This window comes from Lemur catta, chromosome 3 (assembly GCF_020740605.2).
Source record: "Lemur catta isolate mLemCat1 chromosome 3, mLemCat1.pri, whole genome shotgun sequence".
Classification (NCBI taxonomy): Eukaryota; Metazoa; Chordata; class Mammalia; order Primates; family Lemuridae; genus Lemur; species Lemur catta.
In genome coordinates, this window is record NC_059130.1 from 88,286,121 (window position 1) to 88,306,903 (window position 20,783).

The 20,783-nt window shown below is 36.2% G+C and overlaps 1 protein-coding gene across 3 annotated transcripts in view; it reads left to right on the forward strand.

The window, feature by feature from the left end:
• EPS15 (epidermal growth factor receptor pathway substrate 15) overlaps positions 1 to 20,783 on the forward strand; it is a 149,301-nt gene that overhangs the window by 103,611 nt on the left and 24,907 nt on the right. For all 3 annotated transcript variants that reach the window (XM_045548048.1, XM_045548050.1, XM_045548049.1), the window contains 7 exons: positions 2,210 to 2,371; positions 2,823 to 3,020; positions 6,331 to 6,534; positions 8,621 to 8,737; positions 9,144 to 9,234; positions 12,038 to 12,073; positions 12,934 to 13,070. In XM_045548048.1, coding sequence (XP_045404004.1) covers positions 2,210 to 2,371; positions 2,823 to 3,020; positions 6,331 to 6,534; positions 8,621 to 8,737; positions 9,144 to 9,234; positions 12,038 to 12,073; positions 12,934 to 13,070 — 945 coding nt within the window. The remainder of the gene's footprint in view (positions 1 to 2,209; positions 2,372 to 2,822; positions 3,021 to 6,330; positions 6,535 to 8,620; positions 8,738 to 9,143; positions 9,235 to 12,037; positions 12,074 to 12,933; positions 13,071 to 20,783) is intronic.

A 20,783-nucleotide genomic window follows, 5' to 3' on the forward strand; every position in this document is an offset into this window, starting at 1 on the left:
CACAGTGAGGTATGATCATGCCACTGCATTCCAGCCTAGGTGACAATGTGACATCCTGTCTCAGGAATAATAAAAAAAAAGTTACACTAGGTATAAGAAGCCAGATAACAATAGACTGCCTGTTATGTGATTCCATTTATGTGAAATTTCTGCAAAAGGCAAAACTGTAGCAACAGAAAGCAGATCATTGGTTGCCTAGGCCTTGAGATGGGAGTGGGGATTGATTGCAAAAAGAGTATGAGGGAATTTTTTGGGGGGATAGAAGCGTTCTAAAACTGAATTATGATGATGGTTGCAAAAGTGTATAAATTTACTAATTGAAGTGTATACTTACTGTGGGCAAATTTTATGGTATGTAAACTATACCTCAATTAAGCTGTTTAAAATAATTATATGCCAGCATGCCAACGCTGAAAACAATATGCTAAGTGGAAGAAGCCAGTCACAAAAAAAAAAAACCACATGTGGGATTCCATTTATGTGAAATGTCCAGAATAGACAAATACATAGAGATAAAAAGTAGATTGATGGTTTCCTCGGGTGGGGCAGAGGGAAGGTCCATCAGGGAAGTGGGGGGTGACTTGCTAATGGGTATAGGGTTTCTCTTTGGGTTGATGAAAATATTCTAAAATGGCTTGTGATGTACAAATTTCTGACTATACTAGAAACCATTGAATTGTACACTTTAAATGGGTGAATTGTATGATACGTTGAAATTATCTCAATAAAGCTGTTCCAGAAAGTTATATGCTATATTGAGGCAGAATTAGGAGTGATATGGGGAGATAATGGTGGTAGTGGTGAGGAACACCTCACTGAGATGGTAACAGTTGAGCAAAGACTTGAGAGCAATGAAGGGTTGATGAAGATTCCCCATGTGGATACTTAGGGAAAGAACTTTGTAGGAAGAGAGGGTAATCATTGAAAGATCCTAAGGGGGCACATATCTGGCATGTTTGAGGCACAACAGTGAGGCCAGTAAGGGTGAAATAGACTGAGCAAGGAAGAGGGCAGTAGGAAATGGAGTTGGGAGATGGGGTCATGTAGGACCATTATAAGGACTTTGGTTGTGGTTCTGGGGTTTTTTGTTTTTGTTTTGTGGTTTTTTTGGAGACAGAGTCTTGTTCTGTTGCCCTGGCTGGAGTGCAGTAGGCTCAAGCCATCCTTCTGCTTCAGTCTCCTGAATACAGGAAGGGACCACAGGTGTGTGCCACCACATCTGGGTAATTTTTTTTTTCTGGAGACAGGATCTCACTGTATTGCCCAGGCTGGTCTTGAACTCCTAGGCTCAAGCAATCTTCCTGCCTAGGCCTCTCAAAGTGCTGGAATTACAGGTATGAGCCACCATGCCCAGTCAGAACTTTGTTTTTTAAAGTGAATTAGATGAGGAGTCATTACAAGGTTTTTTTAGTTTTTATTTTTTTATTTTTATTTTATTCTTTAGAGATGAAGTCTCGCTATGTTGCCCAGGCTGGAGTGCAGTGGCTATTCACAGGCACGATCCTAGTGCACTGCAGCATCAAACTGGGCTCAAGCAGTGCTCTTGCCTCAGGCTCCCAAGTAGCTGGGACTACAAGCATGCACCATCACGCCAGCTACTCTGCGCAGGGTTTTGCGTAGAGGAGTGACATGATCTGACGTAGGCTTTTAACAGTAGCTGCTATGCTGAAAATACACTGAAAAATAGCATGAGTGGAAGCAGGGATACCAGTTTGAAGGCAGCAATCCAGGAGAGAGATAAGAGTGACTTGGAGTAGGGTTAAAAAATAAGTGGTCAGTTTCTGAATTTATTTTGAAGTAAGAAGCAACAGAATTTGCTGTTAGATTACAGGTAAGATGTAAGAGAAAGAGAAGATTTAAAGAAGAGGCCATTTTTTAGATCAGAGAAACAGAGAGGGAAGATTGAGGTTAAAGCAGATTTATGGGAAAATGCCCGAAATTCTGTTTTTTTAATATGTTAGAGAAGCCCATTGGACATCCAAGGACAGATCTGAGTAAGCAAATTGAATATATAAATCTAGAGTCTAGGGAAGGTCTAGGTCCTCAAGTAGAGATTATGCTAATATTTAGAGCTTTTAGTACTTTAATGCATCCACACAATATATTCAATAAGAGAAGATTTTATTTCCCTTAAGATAGACTTTAAATTATTAACTAAACTTCCTCTGCTGCCAATGAGAATAAATATGTTAATTTTGTTGTATTTCAGGATCTTCAAGATGAAGTTCAAAGGGAGAATACTAATCTGCAAAAACTACAGGCCCAGAAACAACAAGTACAGGAACTCCTTGATGAACTGGATGAGCAGAAAGCCCAGCTGGAGGAACAACTCAAGGAAGTCAGAAAGAAATGTGCTGAGGAAGCCCAGCTGGTAACGTCTGGCTGTTTACTGCTGCCTGCATCTATACATACCTTAGTTGCTTTTCTTGGCTTAAGATGAAAACATTCTCTACTTTTTTTGTTGTTGTTGTTAAGTGGCAAACTAGTCAGCAGTTGGGCACATGAGGGAGATGGAACAAGGTTCATCCGAAAACACAGGCCCTCTTTAGTGGAAATAGAAGGGCACTTCATGTACTGTTCTTCCGAATTTTGGTTGGAAATATGGTATCTATGCTGTCAACTCTCCTGTATCCCTCCCCTAATTATCCTTCTCTACCAAAAACATACATCTAAAAACACCAAAATATAAACTAAACAAATAAGTGTGTTGCATATGGAACATTTTAATGACCTCTTCTTTTTTTTTTTTTCTGCTCTTACTATCATTCCCAATGACCTCTTCTTTTAATCCCCCTTTCTCGTCATTCACCTCCATGTTACAGATCTCTTCTCTGAAAGCTGAATTAACCAGTCAAGAATCACAGATCTCCACTTACGAAGAAGAACTGGCCAAAGCCAGGGAAGAGCTGAGCCGCCTACAGCAAGAAACAGCAGAATTGGAGGAGAGTGTGGAGTCAGGGAAGGCTCAACTGGAACCTCTTCAGCAGCACTTACAAGATTCACAACAGGAAATCAGTTCAGTAAGTCTTTGTACAGCAAGAAATATGTTCAAATGGACCCTCATATATCCTTTTAGTCAATAATATTTGCCAACTTCTGCTCCTTCTCCCTCTGCCTAGTTTGCTATTCATTTTTCAGTCATTTTATACAAATAGGGTTCTTTTGTTTGTTTGTTTGTTTGTTTTGAGACAGGGTCTTGCTCTGTTGCCCAGGCTAGAGTACAGTGGCATCATCATAGCTCACTGCAAGCTCAAACTCTTGGGCTCAAGTGATCCTCCTGCCTCATCCTCTCAGGTAGCTGGGACTATAGGTGCATCCCACCACACTTGACCACAAATAGATTTCTTATCACCTTCTATATGTTAATAGTATCATACATCTTATACAGCTGATGATTATTATCATTGGAGTAGTGATTAAGAGTGTGGGCTTTGTGGTTAAATGGTCTAAGTTTAAGTACTGGCTTTGCTACTAACTATATTACCTTAGTATCAGATTTTTCAACTTTAAAATTGGAGAATTAACAATTCCCCCACCTCTTAGGGCCACTGTGAGGATTAAATGAGGCAAACCTGTGAGACATTTTAGCATAATGCTTGGTATGTAAATGCTCAGTAAGCGTTAACTTATTTTTATGAATAAAAGCCTAATGTTTTCTCTTTTATGGTTCCAATTTTAAATTCAGTTTTGTTCATTTGGAAACCTTTATTTTTTTAAATTAGGAAATTGTTCCTTCTATAGATAAATGTGCAGTATGTGGTTTGTCCTGTATATAGATCCTTTGCTTTTTTATTTCTAGGCTCCTCTACATGGAGGCTGATGTTTTAAAGACTGATAGTAAGGTTGTGCGTGGTGGCTCATGCCTGTAATCTCAGCACTTTGAGGGTGAAGCAGGAGGATCGCTTGAGCCTGGGAATTCAAGACCAGCCTGGGCAACATAGCGAGACCTTGGCTCCACAAAATATTTTTTAAAAATTAGCTGAGCATGGTGGCACATGTCTGTAGTCCCAGCTACTTGGGAGGGTGAGACAGGAAGATTGCTTAAGCCCAGGAGTTCGAGGTTATAGTGAGCTATGATTGTGCCACTGCACTCTAGCCTGGGTGACAGAGCGAGGCCCTGTCTCAAAAAAAAAAAACTTAACAAACTGTCTTAAATAGAATTGTTTGATAGGCAGATATTTTCACTTACTGCTTCATCTTTATGATGGGTATTATTTTAGTGTTAAGGTTTTAAATACTAGACTGTAAGGTGTAGTAGGTCAAGAAATTGATTCAATGGTCATGATAAATTGTTTTTTAAATGAAATAAAAACTAGGAAACATCAGTGCATTCATATTCATGAAGGATAAGTATTCATGAAACTTGTTTGCATGTATATGTGTATATATATGACTACACACATATATGCATGTGTGTTTGTACATTATCTATATATGTTTATGTGTATGATTACATATGCACAGAGACATATCCAAATATATACATATATATTTACTGTGTCAGAATGCATATATTTCTTTCTGGGGGTTACAGTAAAAATAAAAGTTTATAAGCCACTGCTCTATAGCACTAGAGTATACAGGGATTATGCTGTGTATTATAAATACGTAGTGTTTTGTGGTTGTTTTTATTTATTTATTTATTATTATTATTTTTTTTTTTAAAAGCCTACAGTGCCTGGTATTCCCAGGCAGTCTCCCATCCAAGACTAACCAGGCCTGACTGTGCTTGGCTTCCAAGATCAGGCGCGTTCAGGGTGGTATAATTCTAAGTAAAATGCAATTGGTGTGTATATACACATACTGTGTATATACATACTGTGCATGTATACATATGCTTGTTGATGCCTACTATTTAAATTTGTAGATATAATACTAGTGTTCATTCAGTGAACATATATTAAGCAGTTACAGTGTGCATCATTGTGCTTGACGTTGGAGATACAAAGTTTATAACAAAAGTTGTGGTCTCTACCCTGAAACAGCTCAAGGCCTTTAACATTTTAAAAAATGCAGTGAATTAGTAGAAAGAAGACAGGACAAACAAGATGCTGGGAAAGCTTAACCACTATGATAGTGAGAATTGCAGTGTGCTATTCACTTTTACATACATTGTCCATCATTTATATAGACCTTTACATTTTAAAGAGTTCTTTCAAATATCTTTTGAGCCACATAACAATCATCTGTGAAAGTGTTCTTACTCCCTCTGAGGATTAAGAAATGAAAACTTGAAGAGGTTACTTTGACTAAGATCTCCTAATTAGAAGATAATAGAACTAGATTTACACCTTTCTCCTAATCCAGTGTAGTGTTATTTCCCCAGGTATGACCTTGAAAAGACCTGTAGTCAATTACAGACTCCAACTTTATCAATTTAAAAATCTTGTGGAGAAGATAAAATTGAGGGAACAGAGCCTTGATTTATGAAAGGTTGATAGATAATTTATGTTTGCTAAAAGCAAAATACACAGCATGGTAATAAAGGAAATTCAAATGTAATTTTTCTAAAATATATTTTATGAAAAATAGAAGCTATTCACTAAAATTTTGTCATTTCTTTTTCACTGGAAACTTAATGAATGTGCCTTCTCCTCAATTTCTTTATTTGTAAATTTGTTTTTCTTTATTATAGATGTTGGTATAAATAAGCATTTATTCTATTGTCTCTGTTTCACAACATTGGCTTTTTTAATATAGTATAATTTATTCAAATCTTCTTTCTGTGTCCCACTATTGTTAACAGGAATATAAAGTCACTTGGATGATGGGGTCAAAAAACTTTCAGTGTTCCTTATTTAATATGCTTGGCATAGCATTTATTTAGAGCATACTTTCTAGGGTTCTAACACATTAATAAGTGGTGCCAAAGCATAGGACACTAGCTCATTTTACCTTTGTCTTCATTGCCCGCCTTCCCAATAGGAGTATGGATGGTTCCAAAGCATTGTGCACTTTTCTTCAACTTTCTTTATCTCTCCTAAAGCTTCATCACAAAATCTTCTCTTTCTCAGTTACTTTGCTTTTTCCCCAGGACTCTGGCCCTTCTTTTACTAATTATACCCCCAAAGACTGCCAATTTACAGGTATTTGAACCAAAATTCTTAGAAATTTCAAAAGATGTACAAAAGCAAATCCATGTATCTTGGAATTTCAAGAGGAGAACTTATTGGGAGAGGTTACTGAAATCTGTCCCGTACAGCATTCTCAGAGGATTCTACGTAAAGGAAGCAAATTTTTCCTTGACAAAGTCTAGGGGTATAGCCATTTTTATTGTACATGTCTTTCTTGTAATAAATTCTCTTCTGTGTTTCTACTTTGTGTTGGTAGATGCAAATGAAACTGATGGAAATGAAAGATCTGGAAAATCATAGCAATCAATTAAATTGGTGCAGTAGCCCACACAGCATTCTTGTAAATGGCGCAACAGATTATTGCAGCCTCAGCACCAGCAGCAGTGAAACAGCCAACCTTAATGAACATGGTGAAGGCCAGAGCAACCTAGAGTCTGAGCCCATACACCAGGAGTCTCCAGTGAGTCTAATAGTTGTATAATCTTCATAATCAACTTCCTGATGCAGTCAAAGTTTTGTTGTCATCATACCTCATATAAATATGTGGCCTTGCCTCATCTGAGGACAATTGAGATTTCTTTTTTAGAGGCACAGAGTGGGTCCTGATCCAACAATTCTAACAGTTTTAACTAGTATAAAAATGTAATTTTAGTTAGCTAATGTATTTTTTATAGAGCATGTTTTTAAAACAGAGTTCTATAGATAAAAACTTTTTTAAAAGTTTTTTAAGTACCCTCCCCCAACACTAAAAGTAATTCATTATTACATAATATTAAGGGCATTCACTTACCCATTATTTGGAAAAAACAATCATATGCAAGAGTGCTATATTGTGTGTGAGAGCAACAGACAAAAGACCTTTAACCCTTTCTTCAAGCAGCATACAGTCTAGTAGTATAGGGCTATGATAACGGAAGCACAAGATACTCAGGCAGGACAGTTTGAAGGGGGCATAGAAAGGATTTTGTAGGGAAAGCTTTGCAAGTGAGCCTTGACAAGTAAGAGGGGTTAAGCAAAGAGGAAGGTGATAAATTTCTGAGAGAGAAAACAGTATTAGCATAGGTACAAGGTGGGAAAAATCATGTAGCACAGAATCATGAGAAGTTTTGATGGTGGGGAGAATATTGGTAAGAGATGATGCTCTCTCCTAGGAGGCATCTGCATTACCTCTGCCTGGTACTTTATCAAAATAGGGATGTATATTCCCTACCCCAAATTTGCCAAACTAGAGTTTCTGGGATGAAGCCAGGTACATATATTTAAAAAACAAATTCTATAGGTGATTATGATATGTACCTGGATGAAAATGACCAGGTACTTTCAGGTTAGAAAGAATCAGAGGGTAAGAAATTTGGATTCATCTTAAAGCATTGGGGGATTTATCTTACTACAGTGAGTAGCCATTAAAGAATTTTAAACAAAGAAGTGACATAATTAAATTTACGTTTTAGAAATGTGGAAAATGGATTGGAGAGTGAGACTGCATACATAGAGATACGTTAAGAGACTGTTGGAAAAGTCTATGTAAGAGTTGTTTGTCTTAGTCTGCACTGAATCAGCAACAGGAGAGATGATGAGAAGAATACAAGTTTGAGAGGTGTTAAAAATGAAAAATTAACAGACTTGATTTTACTTAGTGTAGTCATATGTACATTATACAGTTTTCTTTCAATCACAAAAGGCAGATTACTAGGTTATTCTTAAAACACATAAGGGTAGTATGAAATAAAGATTGCCTCTGCTACTTCTTTAGCCTTTTACTCACTGTCAGGAGAGCAATGGGAAGCCGAGGCAGTAGGATCGGCTCGAGGTCAGGAGTTTGAGACCAGCCTGAGCAAGAGTGAGACGCTGTCTCTACTAAAAATAGAAAGAAATGATCTGGACAGCTAAAAATATATATAGAAAAAAATTAGCCAGGTATGGTGGCACATGCCTGTAATCCCAGCTACTCGGGAGGCTGAGGCAGAAGGATTGCATGAGCCCAGGAGTTTGAGGTTGCTGTGAGCTAGGCTGATGACACGGCACTCTAGCCCAGGCAACAGAGCGAGACTCTGTCTCAAAAAAAAAAAAAAAAGGAAAGCAATGGGAAACCACTGAAGGACTTGTAACCAGAAGGGTCATGATCAAATTCACATTTTAGGTCTATTACTTTGGCTACTATAAAGAGGATAATTGGAAGAGCATATGTTAGAGATAGGAAAGCAGTTGGAAGGAAGGTTACTACATTAATCTGGACCAGAAATGATGATACTATAAATGATAGTGACAGTGAAGATGGAGAAGAAGGGAAAGATTTGAGAAAGGGGTAAGAGGTAGAGTAAACAAGACTAGGAGTCTTATTCTAGCTGAGGTTTAAAGAGGATCTGGAGGCTCCTGACATGAGTAACTTTGATGCTTGATGACACTGTTTTCCTAAGAAAGATCATTCAATAAATATGTTCTGCTTGTCTTTTTAAATTTTTAAATAATTTTTCGTTATCCTTTGTCAGTTTCCTCTGCCAAGTAGAAAAGTATATTGTTAGTCCATCAGCATTAATATTTTGTAGGCAAGAAGTACTCCTGAAGTACCACCTTCATGTGTGACCGATGAAAATGAAGTGCTGACTATAGCTGTTAATGAAGAAGTTTGTCCTGAATTTGACAGTGACAGACATTCAAAAGAGGTAAAAATAATTTTATATTTAAATGTTCTCATAGTCAGGTGTGGTGGTATGTGTCTACAGTACTAACTACTCGGGAGGCTAAGGCAGGAGGATCACTTGAGCCCAGGAGTGTGAGGCCAGCCTTGGCAACCCTGGGTCTTAAAAATATGTAAACAAATTAATTACTTAATTTTAAAAATATTCTTATCACTGGTTTCCTTAGATGGATTAGACTCTGTTTTAGGCTAAGAAAAGAGAAAAATGTGTTAAATGCACTTAATAACTACAGAATTATTTATTATATAACCATCAGTTGATTTTTCAAAGTATGTGTATGACCTGAATATGTATTATTTTATTATAAAATGTTACCTTCTAAAACTTTAGTTTCTAAAAAAACTTTTTTTTAATTTAAAATTATTTTTAGGAAGATCCATTTAATGTAGACTCAAGTTCACTAACAGATCCAGTTGCAGATACAAACTTGGATTTTTTCCAGTCTGATCCTTTTGTTGGCAGTAAGTACTCTTTTTTTATATCATAGATTTACCCCCAAAAAGGGCTTTTTAATATATTAAACTGTGTAAGAATCAGGGCTTCAGTTTTGAGAGCCAACTTGTCACAATAAAAGTAGAAATGAGAGTGAGGGTTTATATGTTTAGATTTGCTAGTATTTATCTTCCACAGGCAACTAAATCCTAGGACTAAGCCTTTGATTATGCCTTAGGAGCCCCTACTTAAGAGTATGTTTCTTCAGATAGGGACCAAAGGAAAGTGGTATTATAGACCAGTAGAGGAGATTGGGTACTCTTGTACTCTTAAGTCAACCAGCAATTATTTACTAAAAATGCCAAACTGTGTTTTTAAAACAGTGGAAGCTGTAGCAGCGTTAGAAGTCTGATCCCTCCCTTTAAGGTGCCTACCTTAAGTCTTATTGAAAAAACAAAGTTTGATAAATTAAAATGTCTGATGTCAGTGTAAAATATGTTAAATACTGCTTGTGTCAAAGCTTTTTTGCATTTTCATTTTATTTCCAAAATTATCTTGTGAAACTGCTTGGTCACTTGATGACAGTTTTAAAGATGGGAAACTAAGGCACACAGGCAAAATAACTTGCTCAGGGTTTTGGCAGAAATGAACTCAGATGTTAGAACTCTTTTTCTTTTCAAACAGCATTGTTGAGATATGTAAAGTGTTGAAAGATATAGAAATTGTACAATTAAAGTGTACAATTTAATGATTTTCAGTATAGTTCCAGTTTTATAGTCATCACCACAATCTAATTTTGGAACATTTTTCATCACTCCATAAAGAAACTCCTTACCCAATAGCAGTCAAGTCTCAGCCTCCAGCCCTAGGCAACCACTAATCTACTTTCTGTCTCCGTAGATTTGCCTATTCATGGAATTATACAATATGTGTTCTTTTATGTCTGCCTTTTTTAACTTAACATAATAATACCTTCAAGGTTCACCCATGTTGTAGTATGTTTCAGTACTTCATTCCTTTTTATTGACGAATAATATTTCATTGGATGGATGTATCACGTTTTACTTATTCATTGGTCGATGGACATTTGGGTTATTTCCACTTAAGAATAATGCTGCTGTGAACATTTGTGTACAAGTTTTTGTGTGTATATATGTTTTTATATCTTCTGGGTATATATCAGGTCATATGGTAACTATGTTTAATTGGTACCTCTATGTTTAATCATTTGAGGAACTGTCAGACTATTTTCCAAAGAGGCTGCACCATTTTACATTCCTACTAGCATTGTATGTGGGTTGCAATTTGTCTATATCCTTGCCAACACTTGTTATTATCTAACCTTTTAATTATAGCCATACTAATGGGTATGATGAATGGTATCTCATTGTGGGTTTGATTTGTGTTTTTCTAGTGAGTAATGTCAAACATCTTTCTATATGCTTATTGGCCATTTGTATACCTTCTTTGGAGAAATACTTATTCAAACCATTTTGCCCATTTTTTAAATTGGGTTATCTTTTTGTTGTTGGCTTGGAAAAGTTCTTTACATATTCTGAATACAATTCCCTTGTCAAATATATGATTTGCAGATATTTTCTTACATTCTATGTTGTCTTTTCATGTTCTTGATGGTGTGCAATTAAACATGAAAGTTTTTAATTTTGGTGATGTCTAACTTATCTATTTTTTTCTTCTGTCACTTGTGCTTTTGGTATCTTAGCTATCAAACCATTATCTAATCCAAAGTCACAAAGATTTATTCCTGTGTTTTCTTCCTCTAAGAGTTGTTTTCTCACTCTGTCTCCCCAGGTAGAGTGCAGTGGTGTCATCATAGCTCACTGCAACCTGAAACTCCTGGACTCAAATGATCCTACTGCCTCAGCCTCCTGAGTAGCTAGGACAACATATGCCTGCCACCATGCCTAGCTAATTTTTTCTATTTTTGATAGCTTTTGCTCAGGCTAGTCTTGAACTCCTGACCTCGAGCAATCCTCCCACCTCGGCCTCCCAGAGTGCTAGGATTACAGGTGTGAGCCACCATGCCCAGTCCCTCTAAGAGTTTTATAGTTTAGCTATTACATTTATATCTTTGATTCATTTTGAGTTCATTTTTTTATATGGTGTGAGGTAGGGGGTCAAACTTTGTTCTTTTACATGTGGATATCCAGTTATCTTAACACCATTTTTTGAAAAGACTGCTCTTCCTCCATCGTTGTGTTCTCGGTACTCTTGTCAAAAATCAAATGACCATTAATGTGAGGATTTATTTCTGGACTCTTCAATTGTATAAAATGTTTTTTTTTTTTTTTGCTTTAGTAAAGCTCAATATCTTCATTTCTGAATGGATGTTGATAATACTCTCCCAGTGTTCTTGTGAAGAGTAGAGGTTTTGTTAGTAAAATTTTTGCTGTCATATCTGTCTACCCCTCTATCTGTAACCTCAGCTTGTGATCAAGGTAAGTATAGTTGGCTCTACTTCAAATTTGCCTCATTAGCCAGGCTCAGTGTCTCCTACTTGTAATCCCACCTCTTTGGGGAGGCCAAAGGTGGGAGGATCGCTTCAGCTCAGGAATTCAAGATTTCAGTGAGCTATGATCGTGCCACTGCACTCCAGCCTGGGTGACACAGCAAGACTCTAAAAAAACCGAATTTGCCTCTTTCATGAGGTCTGTTGAGTTCTGCCTATATACCCTATGTTATTATTTTATTTACTTTGAGGTGGAGTTATTGATTTGCTTTAAGAAACTTTGCTTTGCTTTTGTTTTAAAGTAATAATGTCACAACAATAAAGGTTGTTATTTTGATTTCTGCTTATTTATTTTATCACAGGTGATCCTTTCAAGGATGATCCTTTTGGGAAAATTGGTCAGTATATTATTGAGTTCCATCTTAGCTTTAATTCAGTTCTGCTTAAGTATAAGCTTATGTTGTATTTAGAAGCTTATGTTGTATTTAGAAATGAGAGGTTACAAGTTGGGTAGTAACAGTTTTAGGAAATGGACTTTCTTTTTATTTAGTTTTGAAACTGATCTAAAGCACCAATAAGATGCTGTATGTGCCTGGCATTTTCAGAAAGAGGGTGGTATATTCTTGTGAATTTGCTTAATAAACTGTTAGCTTTTTTAAAAATGATGTTAGTGTTTAGACTTTGCTTATAATAACATTTATTTTGATTTCTCCTTATTAACTAAAGGTTACATGAGCATAATGACCTACACTACTACAGAGTTTAAAAACTAATTTTGTTTTTCTAAAATTACAGCCCATTCATTGAATTGGGGGGAAGGAAACTTCCAGTAGAATTACTAAATGTCAGACTTTTAAAGATATTCTTTCTTTGGGAGTTTTTATTAGAATAAAGCAAGTCTTGTTTATCATTTAGTTTTGCTTCCCAAACCCGTTCTAAACTATTGGCTGTTAGTCAGGAGCTCAGAGAGAATATATTTAGATGTTTTTGTTGTTTTATTTAATTATGATAGTATAGAATAAAGGGATATAAAATTAAATTCCTTGCAATTATATGCTACTTTAAAAAATAAGTGTATTAGGTGAAAGGCTCTGTATCTTTTGTCAAAATCACAAAGGAAATCTATGAAATAAGTACCTAAGTTTGATTCTGCATGAGTTCAAAATGTCTTTTAAGGCAATAATCATGCCTTCAGGTGATGGGAAATTTAGTGCAAGGATTTTTTTTAGTCGCTTATATTTGTGCTTTATTTTCTTAGATCCGTTTGGTGGTGATCCTTTCAAAGGTTCAGATCCATTTGCATCTGACTGTTTCTTCAAGCAGTCTTCCACTGATCCTTTTGCCACTTCAAGTAATGACCCTTTCAGTGCAGCCAACAATAGCAGTACTACATCGGTAAGTGGGAGGATTAAAACTCTTAAATGGCTAATGTGTCCTAAGTGAGTTTCTTCAAATATAGTGATGAAAGAATCCTCATTTAGATTACTTCTAGTGAGTCATGTAAGAATTTCAGTCTCATCTAGTTTTTGGTTCAGACTGGCATTTCATAGTTTGATCACCCACTGGAATTAACTAGAGTGACTTACGGTGTCCAAAAGTGAAGTCTATCCTTCAAGGGAACAAAACTTACCCCACTGAGAATATTTAAAATGATCGGAAGTCCATAAGCTAGTAAAGTTTTTCTGAAATGTTTGGTGTGTTATTAAAATAGTGAAAATTACTTTAAAAGGAACAGCAATGATGTTTTAGAAGATAAAATCGTTATATGTTATTTCATAGACACATCTGTAATATTAATCTTATAAAGTACTAATTCCCACTAAATGTCAGGCTCTCTTGACAATGGTACAGACCTACAACAACAATCACTATTTAATAACCACACGCTGTGATCCAGGTACTTCTGTGTGTTTTACATTCACTGTTTCTAATCTTCACATCAACGTTATAAAGGCGTTGGTACCCCTTATTTCAAAAATAAAGGACATTGGGACTCAGAAAAATTAACCTACATGCTCAAGGTCATACAACTAAGTGCTTTGTCATCTGGAGGCTTCTAAAAAAATCTTTATATTATGGATATTTAAAAATACTCAGAATAGAGTAATATGAAATATTTAACAAACCTCCATGTAGCCATCATCCAATTTTAATAATTATGAATCGTTTTGGAGGTTTTGAGTATTTTTTTTTTTAATTTATATTTGGAGACTTAGTTTTTGAGGCAGTAGTTTCATGTCTGTAAGTAAACTGGACTCACAAAGGGGCAATTGGTTGATAGGAATTTGAAGCAAAAAATTTTTTCTTCTAATACTCTTAGATTAAGAATACTTCCTTAAAAGAGTAATTGATTTGTTTAAACATTTTGGTATTTTTGAATTGCTTCTTTTCTTTCTTCAGTAAAGAGCTACTTGGCCAACAGCTGGTATTTTCCACTGATGTAAAACTGGATAAATACCTCTGTAACTGAGTATTTGTTGTTTCCACAGGCTACTGGATACTCTGTTTTCCTATAACACTTAGTTGGAATGTAGACCCATTGCACCCATTTGCCAAATTCTTCTAAAATTGCTGCAACCTGAATTCTTCTCCTCTCACCTCTCATTCTCTAGTCCTATCATTTAAAGAGCAAAAAGCCAAATCATCTGTTCCTAATTTAAAAATAAACATGTTCCTTCTGTTCCTCTCCCCTGTGAGGTTTTTCTACCATTTGTTCTACTTTTTCTTTTTTCTTTCCAGATTTCAAAAGGAACATTGCCCTTGTTGGCAGCTTATGATTTCACCATTAAAAATGAAACAAAGCCTAAATTGGCAATATGATAACAGCTGTAGTTGATCTAATCTCTTCTATGTACCGGGGATGGTTCTAAGTTCTTTCTATACATTGTCTCATTTAATTTTCACAATAATCTTATGAGGTTGTTATTGTCAAATAAAGTAAATGAGGCTTAGAGAGGTTAAGTTGGTATTAGGTCATTAATCTGAAATGTCCGCTTTCAAATCAAAAGTATAGTTTATTATATCTCAAATAAGAAGCAGTACAGTTAACCAAAGTATGTGCCTAAACTATCGACACAGTTTTGCCATCTTAACAGTAGTTTGCTTATGCCAGCAAGGAAGATGCCTAGAGAGTGAGTGGCAATGAAATCATGAAAGGCAAGCTTGTTGAGAATTGAATATTTTTCCTTGCAAGAAGTAGTCCAAAGCTTGGAAGAAGTGGTAGTCAGTTGGTGCAAGGTCTGGTGAATACGATCGATGACAAGAAAATTTCCAAGTCCAACTTCTATAGTTTGAGCAGTGTTGTTTTTTGTGACATGTAGTCTTGCAAGAGGATTGGTCTGTCTCTAACCAATCTCGGCTGCTTAATCACAAGCATCCTCATCATTTCGTCCTTTTGGTTGCAGGAGACATCTGCTGTAATGCATTGATCAGGTTTCATGAAGCTGTAGTGGGTAACACCAGTGCTGGACCACCAAACAGACACTATTAGCTGTTTTTGATGAATATTTGGTTTTGTACTGTGTTTCAGCACTTAATCTTTATCAAACTATTGTGCCAAATGCTTGCAATTGTCAAAAGAATCCCTTTTTCATCTCACGTAACAATATAGTATAAAAATGGTTCGCCTTTATGTCATGACAGCAAAGGCAAGCTTCGAGACAGTTTCTCTTCTGAAGCTTAATTCATGCAGAACCCATCTATCCAGCATCTTTATGTTGCCTGTTTGTTTCAAATGGTTCAATATTGTTGGAATAGTAATGTCAAACCTTGATGCTAATTCACGCATAGGTTGAGATGGACTTGCTTCCACTATAGATTTCAGCTCATCATTATCCACCTTGGTCTTAGGGCACCCACGTGGTTCATTTTCAAGATAAAAATCACCAGAATGGAACTTCTCAAACCATCAGTGTACTCTGTGTTCATTAGTCACATCCTTCCCAAACACTTCATTGATATTTCTAGCTGTCTGCGCTGCATTGGTTCCACAACGGAACTCATATTCAAAAATAACATGAAGGCCGGGTGCGGTGGCTCACGCCTGTAATCCTAGCACTCTGGGAGGCCGAGGCGGGCGGATTGTTTGAGCTCAGGAGTTCGAGACCAGCCTGAGCAAGAGCAAGACCCCGTCTCTAATAAAAATAGAAAAAGAAATTATACGGACAGCTAAAAACATATATATAGAAAAAATTAGCCAGGCATGGTGGCGCATGCCTGTAGTCCCAGCTACTCGGGAGGCTGAGGCAGAAGGATTGCTCGAGCCCAGGAGTTTGAGGTTGCTGTGAGCTAGGCTGACGCCATGGCACTCCCTCTAGCCTGGGCAACAGAATGAGACTCTGTCTCAATCAATCAATCAATAAATAAATAAATAAAATAGTAACATGAATGTTTCACATCCATGGTTTCACAAAAATTGCTCTAAAGAAAAAATGTGAAAGATAATCACAGGCCAAACGTGTGTTTGAAAGAATGAGGATGTACCTTCACAATAAAAAATAAAACAAGAATTGTCAAAGTGAAATGTCAGAGATATCAACTCTCAAACTTAGTACTTATGGAAATCGGACATTCCATACTTAATAACCTAGTTCTTTGGGGAAATTTCTTCAACTTTTCCCCATTAAGTATGATGTTGGCTATGGGTTTGTCCTATATGGCCTTTATTATTTTAAGATATATTCCTTCAATGCCTAGTTCATTGAAAGTTTTTATCTTGAAGGGATGCTGAATTTTATCAAATGCTTTCTCTGCATCTATTGATAAGATCGTATGGTTTTTGTCCTTAATTCTGTTTATGTGATGTATTATTAAAACATTTATCAATTTGCATATGTTATACCATCCTTGCATCCCTGGTATAAAAACCCACTTGTTCATGGTGTATTATCTTTTTGATGTGCTATAGGACTCTATTTGCTATTGAGGATTTTTTGGTCTGTGTTCATCAGGCATAGTGGTCTGTAGCTTTCTTTTTTTTGTTGAGTCCTTTTCTGGTTTTGGTATGGGTAATACTGCCTCATAGAATGAGTTGGGGAGAATTCCCCCTTCCTCAATTTTTTTTTTTTTTTTAGAACAGTTGGAGGAGGATTGGTATTAGTTCTTCTTTGTATGTTTGGTAAATTTTGTCTGTGAATCCATGTGATTGTGAACTTCTTGGGGGGAGATTTTTTATTGCTAAATCAGTCTTGCTACTCATTATTGGTCCATTCGAGTTATATTTCTTCCTGGTTCAGTGTTGGGAGGTTGTATGTTTCTAGAAATGTATCCATTTCTCCTAGGTTTTCTAGTTTGTGAGTGTATAGTTGTTTCTAATAGCCTCTGATGATCTTTTATATTTCTGTGATATCAGTTGTAATGTTTTCTTTTTTCATTTCTGATTGTGTTTATTTGGATCTTCCCTATTCTTTTCTTGGTCAGTCTAGCTAGTGGTTTATCAATTTTGTGTATCTTTTCAAAGAACCGACTTCCTCTCCTTGTTCTTTTGTATTATTTTTTTGATCTCTGTTTCATTTAGTTCTGTTCTGATCTTTGTTATTTCTTTTCTTCTGCTAACTTTGGTTTGGTTTATCCTTGTTTCTCTAGTTTCCTTGAGGTATGATTGTTAAGTTGTTAATTTCTGATCTTTCAACTTTTTTTTTTTTTTTTTTTTTTTTTAAAGAGACAAGGCACTCTCTTGCCCAGGCTGGAATGTAGCGGCACAATCATAGATCACTACAGCCTCAAACTTGTGTGCTCAATCCTCCCACTTCAGCCTCCCAAATAGCTGGAACTACAGGTGTGCGCCACCATACCCAGCTAATTTTTCAAAATTTTTTTGGTAGAGATTGGGTCTCGCTGTGTTTCCAGGCTGATCTGTAACTCCTGACCTCAAGCAGTCCTCCCTTCTTTCTCAGCCTCTCAGTTCAGTGCTCATTTGGGATGACAGGCGTGAGCCACACCCAGTGCCAATCTTTCTATTCTTTTTTTTTTAAACCAACATGACCTGGGATAAACTTTCTACTTTTTGATGTAGACATTTAATGCTATAAACTTCCCTCTTAGCACTGCTTTTGCTATATCTCATAGGTTTTGATATGTTGTATTTTCACTTTCATTCATTTCAGAAAAATTTTGAATTTCTTTATTGACCCAGTGATCATTCAGGAGCATGTTGTTTAATTTCCATGTAATAATATTTGCATAGTTTCTGAAGTTTCTTTTCATATTGATTTCTAGCATTATTCCACTGTGGTCTGAGAAGATACTTAATATGATTTTGATTTTCTAAAATTTGTTAAGACTTATTTCATGGCCTAATGTGTTCTATCTTGAAGAATGTTCCATATGCTGGTGAAAAGAATATTTATTCTGTATTTGTTGGGTAGACTATTCTGTAAATGTCTGTTAAGTCCATTGGTCTAATGTCCAGTTAGACCAGTTGGTCTAACCCTAACCCAATGTTTCTTAGTTGATTTTCTGTCTCAATGATCTATCTAGTGCTGTGAGTGGGGTGTTGAAATACCTCACTATTGCAGTCTATCTCTTTCTTTAGGTCTAGTGATATTTGTTTTGTGAACCTGGGAGTTCCTAAATATATATATATATATATATTTAGGATTGTTATATCCTCTTGCTGAATTGATGTCCTTATCATTATATAATGAACTTCTTTGTCTTACTTTACTGTTTTTTACTTATAAAGTGTGTTTTATCTACTCCTGCTGACCTTTGATTTCTGTTTGTGTGGAATCTCTTTTTCCACTCCTTTACTTTTAGTTTATATATGTCTTTACAGGTACAGTGAATTTCCTATAAGCAGCATATAGTCAATCATGTTTTTCTTTTTTTTTTTTTTTTTTTTGAGACAGAGTGTCGCTTTGTTGCCCTGGCTAGAGTGAGTGCTGTGGCGTCAGCCTAGCTCACAGCAACCTCAAACTCCTGGGCTTAAGCAATCCTACTGCCTCAGCCTCCTGAGTAGCTGGGACTACAGGCATGCGCCACCATGCCCGGCTAATTTTTTCTATATATATTTTTAGTTGTCCAGATAATTTCTTTGTATTTTTAGTAGAGACGGGGTCTCGCTAAGGCTGGTCTCAAACTCCTGACCTTGAACAATCCACCCGCCTTGGCCTCCCAGAGGGCTAGGATTACAGGCGTGAGCCACTGCGCCCGGCCTCAATCATGTTTTTCTTATCCATTGTGCTACCCTATATCTTTTGAGTAAAGCATTTAACTCATTTATTTTCAAGGTTAATATTGATATGTGAGGCTTTATTCCTCTCATGTTGTTAATTGTTTTCTAGCTGTTTTATAAATTCTTTGTCTCTTTTTGTCTTTGTGGTTTGATGAAACCACTTTGTGGTTTTGCCATTTGATTCTTTTCTCTTCTTTGCGTGGTTGTTTTATAAGGCCTTACATTTTATATTTTTGTGTTTTTTTTTGAATACTGACCTTTCATTTCTGTGTTTGAGACCCCTTTGCACGTTTCCTATAGGACTGATCTAGTGGTGACGAATTCCCTCAGTGTTTGCTTGTCCAGGAAAGACTTAATTTCCCCTTCATATATGAAGCTTCTTCTGGAAAGATATAAGGTTCTTGGTTGACAGGTTTTTTTCTTCCAGCACTTTGAAAATGCCATCCCATTCTCTTCTGGCCTGTAAAGTTTCTGATGAGAAGTCTGCTGTCAGTCTGATGGTGTTTCCTGTATAGATGCCAGAACACTTTTGCTAATTTTAAAATTCTTTCTTTCATTTTGACTTTAGACATCCTAAATATAATATGCCACGGTGAAGTCATTTTTACAATGTATTTGCCTGGAGATTGCTGAGCTTCCTATATCTGGATGTCTAACTCTCTTGCTAGACTTGGGAAGTTTTTATCGATTATTTCCTTAAGTAGGTTTTCTAAGCTTTTTTCTCCCTTCTGCCTCAGGAATACCAATAGTTTGTAAGTTTGGTCATTTTATGTAGTCCCAGATGTCTTGAAGGCTTTGTTCATTCTTTTTTATTCTTTTTTCCTTATTTTTTTCTAACTGGATTATTTCCAAAGACCTGTCTTCAAGTTCTGAGATTCTTTCTTCTGCTTGGCCTAGTCTGTTATTGAAGCTGTCACATGTATTTTGTATTTTCTTTAATTAGTTTTTCAGTTCCAGAATTTCTGTTTTTTTTTCCCTAAGATACCTATCTCCTTGGTAAATTTCTCACTCATACCCTAAATAGATTTTCCAATTTCTTTGTATTGGTTTTCCGATTTCTCTTGTATCTCATTTCAGCTTCTTTAAAATCAATATTTTGAATTCTTTGTCTAGCATTTTGAGGAGTTTTTTTTTTCTGTTTCTTTTTTTTTGAAACAGAGTCTCACTCTGTCACTGGGCTAGAGCACAGTGGCATCGTCATAGCTCACTCAAATTTCTGGGCTCAAGCAATTCTTTTGTCTCAGCCTGTCGAGTAGCTGGGACTACAGACATGTGCCAACCTGCCCAGCTAATTTTTATATTTTTTGTAGAGACAGGGTCTCACTGTGTTGGTCAGGCTGATTTTGAACTCTTGGCATCAAGTGATCCTCCTGCCTTGGCCTCCCAAAGTGCTGGAATTATAGGTGTGAGCCACTGCACCCAGCCAGAGACTCTGTCTTTTTAGAAAAAAAAAAAAAGGAAAAGGACATTAATGGAAAAACTGGTGAAATCCAAATAAAGGTCTGTAGTTTATAATTTTGTACCAGGGTTAATTCCATAGTTTTAATAGATATATCATGATTATAGGAGATACTAACATTAGAGGAAGCTAAGTAAAGAATGTATGGGAACTCTGTACTATCTTTACAACTCTTCTGTAAGTCTAAATTATTTCAAAATAAAAAGTTAAAATAGTGTACATCTATAAAAATAGCAATTATATGGAGAATAAAGAAATGAATACTACCAAAGTCAGAATTGTGATTTGAGAGGGCCACATGAAGACTTCTGAGGTTGTTGGCAGTTTGCTGGGAGATAATTACATGGGTGATCACTTAATACTTACTTGTTAAGCCATAGATCTATTTCAGGCACTTTTATGAATGAGTGGTTTTCATAGTTAAGATTAGAAAATAAAATATTTCATTTAGTAAGACTACAAACCACTTGGGGGA